At 39.2% G+C, this 10,109-nt stretch overlaps 1 protein-coding gene across 1 annotated transcript; it reads right to left on the minus strand.

Annotated features, from left to right (window-relative positions):
- Window positions 1-947: 947 nt before the first annotated feature.
- LOC139462170 (uncharacterized) lies at window positions 948-9,936 on the minus strand. The gene is made up of 7 exons (XM_071243709.1): window positions 9,880-9,936; window positions 7,609-7,991; window positions 4,713-4,804; window positions 4,022-4,161; window positions 2,650-2,810; window positions 1,325-1,564; window positions 948-1,055 (listed from the first exon to the last, which is right to left on the minus strand). Exons 2-7 carry the CDS (start codon window positions 7,960-7,962, stop codon window positions 954-956), a joined length of 1,089 nt encoding a protein of 362 aa, XP_071099810.1. The 5' UTR covers window positions 7,963-7,991; window positions 9,880-9,936; the 3' UTR covers window positions 948-953.
- Window positions 9,937-10,109: the final 173 nt, after the last annotated feature.

A 10,109-nucleotide genomic window follows, 5' to 3' on the forward strand; every position in this document is an offset into this window, starting at 1 on the left:
TTAAGCAAAATGACCAACTTATTGGATAAGACTGGACATCAAACACACATTTACACAGTCTGTCATCCTGAATACATGTTGCACAAAAACACTGATAAAAATATTATTATATCATCTTTAGAAGATCCAAATTATACTCTCACACATATATATCGAAGTTTGTTAGCATATGAAAGAATACAAAGAACGTCTGTTATTGACAACCTAGGTCAACATAGTCTCATGTCTCAAAATATTGTAAGTCGGCATTGTTATATGTCAGCTGCACACTGTGATATGTCAGCTGCACACTATGATATGTCAGCTGCACACTATGATATGTCAGCTGCACAATATGGTAGGTCAGCTGTACACTATGGTAGGTCAGCTGCACACTATGGTAGGTCAGCTGCACACTATGGTATGTCAGCTGTACACTATGGTAGGTCAGCTGCACACTATGGTATGTCAGCTGCACACTATGATATGTCAGCTGCACACTTTGGTTTGTCAGCTGCACACTATGGTATGTCAGCTGTACACTATGGTAGGTCAGCTGCACACTATGGTATGTCAGCTGCACACTATGAAATGTCAGCAGGACACTATGATATGTCAGCTGCACACTATGGTATGTCAGCTGACACTATGGTATGTCAGCTGTACACTATGGTATGTCAGCTGACACTATGGTATGTCAGCTGCACACTATGGTATGTCAGCTGCACACTATGGTATGTCAGCTGACACTATGGTAGGCAGCTGCACAAAATGGTAGGTCAGCTGACACTATGGTATGTCAGCTGCACACTATGGTATGTCAGCTGCACACTATGGTATGTCAGCTGACACTATGGTAGGCAGCTGCACAAAATGGTAGGTCAGCTGACACTATGGTAGGTCAGCTGACACTATGGTATGTCAGCTGCACACTATGGTATGTCAGCTGCACATTATGGTATGCCATTTCTATGTCAGCTGCAAGCAGCTGGAGTGCTGAATGTTACAGAGTAAGAACATCGTTCTTTTTCCACCATCTTCACAATATGATCCTGAACACCACAGAAGAAATGGATCTGAAAATAGAAAAAATCAGTTTAGAGGATAATAATATGGACTGAGAAAAAACAATTTGAGAAATGAAATATAAGTTTGATTGTTCCCATACAAAGCATGTGATATGTTCATCTGCTTATTTTGTGCATCACTTGCTTGTTATTGGTGTGAGAATCTACAGTGATACGGCAGCAACGATCAAGTCATTTATACTGTCTTGTCATTATCTAACCCCCAAATATGACATATCTTTTTTGTTTTGTAATGTCTGATTTACCCCCAATCCTACCTTAGTTTTTCTAGCATGATTCAATGGACACAGATTGGCATCCCCCTCTGCCATGACCAGCACATAGTCTCCAGGCTTCTGTTTCTCCCACCTTGGTTGCTTCCCCAGGGAGATGCGGGGATGGGGGAACTTCTGCTGGGTAACGGATGAGAAGGGGCAGATAGTGTACTCATACTCTGTGGTATGGTGCTCGAAACACTGTTGTGCCAGCTGGTAGAACACCCCCTCTGGACCATACTCCTGCAAGCAGATAAGGAGTCAGTAGATAGGACAGTGGGACGTTTGTAGGTGGTGTTGGCAGTGACCAGAGACTGCATTCGATTAAAATACCATTCAAATAGTTAACAATCACATTTTGTTCGTTCGAGTTTTGTACTGTATCTTTTCATTTCTCTGATCCATGAATAATAAAGTGGTTGTTTCATTTGGTCACTCTGACTGCATTTCATCACCTCATGTCAATGTAGGGGGCACGGGTGGCCCAGTCGTCTAAGGCGCCGCGATTCGCTGTGCAGAGTTGCCAGAAACCTATGATTGTGGGTTCAAATCCCGGTTCGCCCCGATCATGTTCTAGGTTTGTCAGCACCATACCCGTACTCGTGGGTTTCAGCATCACTTCGGGCTTTCCTCCCACATTAAGCTGACACGCCATGATATAACTGGAATAATGTTAAAAGCGGCGTTAAACCCAACTCACTCACTCACTCACTCACTCACTCACTTATGTCAATGTAATGACTGAGCAAATCAGGCAGACTAAACAAATGTGATGGACCGGAGTTGCTGCCCTTTGATAAATTACGATTACCCTCGCAGGCAGAATGGTGAATTGCTGCAAAAAGTTATTTTTGTGCTTTAAAAAAGTTACCTTAAAAACTTGTAGGGCAATTGCCCTTAAACCTGTATGGTAATTGTACAGCATTGTACTTTCACTTGTAATTTGGAAGTTAATGAGATACAATTTGGAAGCAATCTTTTGAATGTGTGTCAATTATCTCAAAACCCACTGTTTGATTTGGACAAATGTAGAAAAGAGAGTACCTCTAACATTTGGTTAATAAGTAATAATAAGTAATAATTAGTACCAATTAGTGCCAGGATAGCCAAGATGGCTTTGTGCATTGGTCACAATAGTTTCAGACAACATGATGGGTGGCAAGCAAACATTAGGCAGGGCTGGGTAACCGAATCCAAGTGATTTATGTTTGGCCAAATGTTAACGTGGTCTCCACAAATGGCTAAAATATAACTGGCAAGAAAATATTTTCCAACCATGACATTGGTATGAAGGTGTCATGGTGACTTAGCACCATGTCGTTGCCCACCTGTCTCTGCGATGCGGGAAGTGACTTGGCCAGGTCGACATACTTCCTCCTCTGCCTCTGTCCCTCGTGCTTGATCTGTTCCTCCTTGCCGCGGAGATGCACAATCTTCTCACAGTGGTTGCCACACGGAGACTGGTAGACGTGCTTCTCCTGAGATTCCTCTATAAGGGACAATGTGAGTGAGTTGGGTGTAAGACTGGGAGTATTTCAATGACATCAAGGCCTGTATGCCAGCTACATGACAGCCTATTAGTGAGTCTGTGGTCAGGTGTCTATTTCTGGTCAGTCTAGACATTGTAGTCAGTGTCTATGTAAAAAGAAGATGTTACAGTGAACTTCTACATTAACCTACATCAGACCTGCATCTGCAGAGAGAGCCTCTGTGGTCTTGTGGTAGATCATCCGCCCAGAGAATAGATGGTCGCGGGTTCGATCCCTGGTCATGTCATACCAAAGGATCCTAAAAGATGGTAAACGTTGTTACACTGCCCGGCGCTTGGCATTAAGGGGCTAAAACAAGGACTGGTCGGCTCAGAGTCAGAAAACTTTGTCGGCCCAGTTGAAGAAAGTTATCATAACTAAACAGATGGAGAGGAAACATGAAAGAACAGGAAGAATATTACATGACACATGATAGGCCAGCAGTTATCTTCAGTACTTTTTACAATACTGGTATGTTGCATGAAAGATCACAGCTAACCAAGTCAGGTGGCCAATCTTGTGTCCCAACACATTTACCTGGGTGGCGTTGTACAAAGCGATCTTAGCGCTAAGGTGATCGTAACTCCCATACCATAACATAGACTTACGACAGTTGTAGCGCTAAGGTTGTTTTGTACAATAGCACCCAGGGTAGTATATCCCGTACCAGCCCAACCTGACACTTCTTGGTAACATTCTTTCCAATATAACTCACCCATCAAGTGCATGTGTTCTGGAAGCTGACGGCCAGGTACCAGGGTAATATATCCCATACCAACCCTACCAGACACTTCTTGGTAACATTCTTTCCAATAATCCGATATGACTCACCTGTCAAGTGTATGTGTTCGGGAACCTTGTGACCAGGTACCAGGGTAATATATCCCATACCAACCCTACCAGACACTTCTTGGTAACATTCTTTCCAATAATCCGATATGACTCACCTGTCAAGTGTATGTGTTCGGAAACCTTGTGACCAGGTACCAGGGTAATATATCCCATACCAGCCCTACCAGACACTTCCTGGTAACATTCTTTCCAATATAACTCACCCATCAAGTGCATGTGTTCGGGAACCTGGTGGCCAGGTACCAGGGTAATATATCTCATACCAGCCCTACCAGACACTTCTTGGTAACATTCTTTCCAATAATCCGATATGACTCACCTGTCAAGTGCATGTGTTTTGGTACCTGGTGGCCACTCCACTCATCACTGCCGTCACAACAGTCACATATCCCATCATTCACTCTGCTTCCTGGCACAAACTGCACATCTTCGTGGGGAATTTGGTACGTGCAGTAGAATCTGTAAAACATATATATATATACACAGGTACCATATTTACAGCATTAACCTCTGTGTTCTCATGTTTCAAATAATAATAGATTCAAGTACCCTTTTATAAGAAAACACATAAAAATGTCCTTCCCATATGAAGTTTTCAGAAGCTTAAATTTGTTAAAACAAAGTGGAAAATGAAGTTTTTAATAAAGAGCTGTGTTTGTTGCTTAACGCTATACTCAGCAATATTCCAGTCAACAACATTTGAGTTTCATTGACATTTTAACCAAGTTTGTGCTTAATAAGCACACACCTTTGTCAATCTCCTAAGCACCCAGGATGACTTAATAGTGAATATGATATATCAGTCTATGGTGCATCTGTAATGGAGTGAGCTGCAGCCTAAAATATCATTTATTCATATATGTGAAATACTTTTACACACAGAAGAGCACCTCTTTTCAGATAGATAAATTCAACATCTTACTAATCCAAGGAGTCCTAACATTCCGATTGGGTATTCGAACAAGTTAAACTAATGTAAAAGCAACCATCCCATTCCTCATCTCCTTCACCTGGAGGCTGGACACGCTGAAGTTCCCGGCTCATCGCTGGAGTCTTCGCAGTCACAGTAGTCATCATTCACATGCTCCCATGGAATCTCACTCTGAAACCACCACACTTACATCACGATTCCATCATGGCACTCACAAGAAAATTATTACATCTTCTTGAGAACTATCATGGTTGGTAAGTGGAAAAAGTTATATTTTTTTTATTTTTAAAAGCAATCTCAATATGTTCCCATGCAAGTAGTGTTAGTTAAGCATGTACGTCTCATTATTTTACCCATTGTAACTTACGCCCATGCAGTTTAACCTATCATATGCTTTGATTGTTTGTTTGTTAGTTTGTTTGTTTGTTGTTTAATGTTACACTCAGCAGTATTCCAGCTATATGACGGCGGTCTGTAAATAATCGAGTCTGGACCAGACAATCCAGTGAGTGACATCATGAGCATCAATCCACGCAATTGGGATCGATGACATGCATCAACCAAGTCAGAGAGCCGGACCACCCAATCCCGTTAGTTGTCTCTTACGACAAGCATAGTCACCTCTTACGGCAGGCATGGGTTGCTGAAGACCTATTCTACATACACACAGTTCAGCATGTCTTATTATTTTACCCACAGTAACTTACGCCCATGCAGTTTATCCTATCATATGCACACAATTAAGCATGTCTCATTATTTTACCCATAATAACTTACACCCATGCAGTTTATCCTATCATATGCACACAGTTAAGCATGTCTCATTATTTTACCCATAACTCATGCCCATACAGTTTAACCTATCATATGCACACAGTTAAGCATGTCTCATTATTTTACCCATAGTAACTTACGCCCATGCAGTTTAACCTATCATATGCACACAATTAAGCATGTCTCATTATTTTACCCATAGTAACTTACACCCATGCAGTTTAACCTATCATATGCACACAATTAAGCATGTCTCATTATTTTACCCATAATAACTTATGCCCATGCAGTTTATCCTATCATATGCACACAATTAAGCATGTCTCATTATTTTACCCATAATAACTTACACCCATGCAGTTTAACCTATCATATTCACACAATTAAGCATGTCTCATTATTTTACCCATAATAACTTATGCCCATGCAGTTTAACCTATCATATTCACACAATTAAGCATGTCTCATTATTTTACCCATAATAACTTACACCCATGCAGTTTAACCTATCATATTCACACAATTAAGCATGTCTCATTATTTTACCCATAATAACTTATGCCCATGCAGTTTAACCTATCATATTCACACAATTAAGCATGTCTCATTATTTTACCCATAATAACTTACACCCATGCAGTTTAACCTATCATATTCACACAATTAAGCATGTCTCATTATTTTACCCATAATAACTTATGCCCATGCAGTTTAACCTATCATATGCACACAATTAAGCATGTCTCATTATTTTACCCATAGTAACTTACACCCATGCAGTTTAACCTATCATATGCACACAATTAAGCATGTCTCATTATTTTACCCATAATAACTTATGCCCATGCAGTTTATCCTATCATATGCACACAATTAAGCATGTCTCATTATTTTACCCATAATAACTTACACCCATGCAGTTTAACCTATCATATTCACACAATTAAGCATGTCTCATTATTTTACCCATAATAACTTATGCCCATGCAGTTTAACCTATCATATTCACACAATTAAGCATGTCTCATTATTTTACCCATAATAACTTACACCCATGCAGTTTAACCTATCATATTCACACAATTAAGCATGTCTCATTATTTTACCCATAATAACTTATGCCCATGCAGTTTAACCTATCATATTCACACAATTAAGCATGTCTCATTATTTTACCCATAATAACTTACACCCATGCAGTTTAACCTATCATATTCACACAATTAAGCATGTCTCATTATTTTACCCATAATAACTTATGCCCATGCAGTTTAACCTATCATATTCACACAATTAAGCATGTCTCATTATTTTACCCATAATAACTTACACCCATGCAGTTTAACCTATCATATTCACACAATTAAGCATGTCTCATTATTTTACCCATAATAACTTATGCCCATGCAGTTTAACCTATCATATGCACACAATTAAGCATGTCTCATTATTTTACCCATAGTAACTTACACCCATGCAGTTTAACCTATCATATGCACACAATTAAGCATGTCTCATTATTTTACCCATAATAACTTATGCCCATGCAGTTTATCCTATCATATGCACACAATTAAGCATGTCTCATTATTTTACCCATAATAACTTACACCCATGCAGTTTAACCTATCATATTCACACAATTAAGCATGTCTCATTATTTTACCCATAATAACTTATGCCCATGCAGTTTAACCTATCATATTCACACAATTAAGCATGTCTCATTATTTTACCCATAATAACTTACACCCATGCAGTTTAACCTATCATATTCACACAATTAAGCATGTCTCATTATTTTACCCATAATAACTTATGCCCATGCAGTTTAACCTATCATATTCACACAATTAAGCATGTCTCATTATTTTACCCATAATAACTTACACCCATGCAGTTTAACCTATCATATTCACACAATTAAGCATGTCTCATTATTTTACCCATAATAACTTATGCCCATGCAGTTTAACCTATCATATTCACACTCCTTTTTGGTTACATTTGCATTTGACAGAATAAAAGAAAAAGTGCTTTTTCAGATTTAGTTGTTAACTTTTTATTTTCAGGGTTTGGAGCAATCCGTAGACCAATTAAGAAAATGTGTTGCCTGGAGATACATATACATGACATCCCAACATTTGAGAGTAGATTTAACATGTGCCAAGAAAGTCTAAATTCAAAGTCCATGTGTTTACCTTTGTTTTAATGCAGGTGAACATGTATCGATCATTTGGTTTGAACAGGTGTGCATCATCAACGTGAACACCACGTGGCAGATCGTCCTGTATCACATTCCTGTGGTTGCCAGTTTCTTTTGATTTTGTAAATAATTCCCTGTCATTGTCAGGATAGTGTATCCCTGTGCTCCTGCCATCGTTGTGTTTGCTTCCATACAGGACACTCTCTCCCTGCTGCTGCCGGAAGATGTTCAGCTTCAACAAGGAGAACAGCTGCATCAGACAGAACACCAGCACAACCGCAGCCAGCACAGCTAGAGTTTGCTTCTTCCGATGACACACGATACGTTTGTTAAACAGTTGAAGAGCCATTTTTGGTACATTCTCAGGCTTGTCCTCAGCTACATCATGAAAAAAGATTGGAAATGTAACGTGTCAACAGTCACAAATATAGCCATGTTAATCATAATATCTACAGCTGTTTCTCTTAACGTCTTGTATAACCTCTAAACTAAGCCAAACAATACATTTTATATAATTCGAGGGGGGGGGGGGGAGGTGTGTGTTAAGAAACAGGAAACAGGAATTCTTTTTTAAAAATAATTCTGATTTTACTTTGATTTTGTACTTGACATGTAGTCAATCCTTATAAAACAATTCAATCAAATCTTTATGCATGGCACTGAGTGGCTTTAGTACATGGTGACAGTGTCACTCTTGTGGGTGACTATACTCAAGACAAGAAATTATTGTTGATAGTTTCATTTGGTGAAACACTGCATGGCAAATAAACACTGTACTATTTATCATAACACCTATACAACCCATTGACATAAACAATTCACTACTGTATCTTGGTCTCGAACGAGATGTGGAATTATTTTGACTTATGATGATAAGGTGAAATACTGATACTCAGGTGAAAGGGGTCATCCACCAAATGTCATTCAAATCAGATCTTACACTTTCATATGATATCTCTCTGCTTGGAGATCTGAGGACACCTCCAAAGGTCATATCTGTCGAACTTTGTTGAACTTTCTTATCAGCCAATCAGGTTTGAGGCTTCTAAATTTTCAATACGAGTGAGTGATGCGTTTACACGAGCATCCTTTATTTTTGTCTCCCGAGAGCACGACAACTTCTGAATGTAGATAAACATAAAGCTGCATAATTCTGTTGTTGTTATACACCCTGTCATTACTGAATGACAGGGTTGTCAGGTAGCCTAGTGGTTAAAGTGTTCCCCCGTCACACCGAAGGCCCGGGTTCAATTCCTGACATGGGTACAATGTGTGAAGCCCATTTCTAGCTGCGTAAAACCATACTCACTCACCCACTACTGAGTGACATGGCGTCTACATCCTAAAGGGAGTACCATCAAAGGAATACTTATGTTCTGTGTGGGTTTTCTTTTGTACAAATCAAAATTTCTGAATCAAGGTGGTAAAGAAATGAAGTCAAATCATTTTAGAAAGCTGACATCTGATTGGCTCAAGAACCCATGCATCCCTCATTTTGACTGGGTGGTCAAAGTTTGTTTAGTGCTCATCTGGTTCTGGTTGGTGTAGGCCTGTATTTTCAACAACAGTTCAGATAATTAAATCGGTCAGGATGACACAGTTGTGTCATCTATATCTACAATCTATAATTAGTTCCCTGTGTTTGAAATCATATATCTTATTGGCTTAGAAATCATTCTTGAAATCTGTTCTAGAGGCCTGTCGCAAATTGTCTTAGAGACTTCCGCCCGTATCCCCCCTTGAAAAGTTGTATATGAATGCATTGCCTCTCAATCTTTTTAGGCATATATATTTTTAGAGGGGATACAGGCGGAAGTCTTACCCTATGTACTTGTTAACTGTATCGTAATTTATCTATCGCATAGTGCGTTAACCCACATGCCAATCTCGTCATTTATTATTTTCAATGAAGACTGTAAATTCCACGATCTAATCTTGTCTTGAATATTTCACCACGGAAACACTAATCTGTAATCATGATAAGTCAGGTCATGCTCAAACCGCGAAGCGGTCATGTCTAGACTCTCAGACACCACTGCGACTCTCGGCTATCTCAAACTAGTCTTTGTTTTGACTCGGTTAGGTACTGATAATAGTGATATAGATCTATGTGCCCATGGAGGGTCAATGATGTGCCTTACAAACTTGAATTTCTAATTTTCTTTTCCGCATGGAAGTTGCCATGTTAATCTAGGCCCAAATCTTATTCATTATATATCCAGATTTTCATTCTTTCATTCCAGGAAATAAAAGAATAAGTCTATACTTGTGTTTAGTTCGACGTCTTCATATCCCTGCTCCGGGATGAAATAGTGGTCGCCATTTTGAATGCGGTACAAGTCACATGACATTTCGTTGTTAAAATTAATCACGTGACATGTTTTTGTGCTTATTATACAGGCCCTAGTTTGTAAAATTAATCCCTAAATCACCAAGAATGTATATTTATATTGGCAGTTAACCATGATGGTTTTGTTTAAATCCGTTACAGTAAGA

The sequence above is a fragment of the Haliotis cracherodii genome, unplaced genomic scaffold (genome assembly GCF_022045235.1).
Source record: "Haliotis cracherodii isolate W230 unplaced genomic scaffold, xgHalCrac1.p SCAF_1, whole genome shotgun sequence".
Taxonomy (NCBI): Eukaryota; Metazoa; Mollusca; class Gastropoda; order Lepetellida; family Haliotidae; genus Haliotis; species Haliotis cracherodii.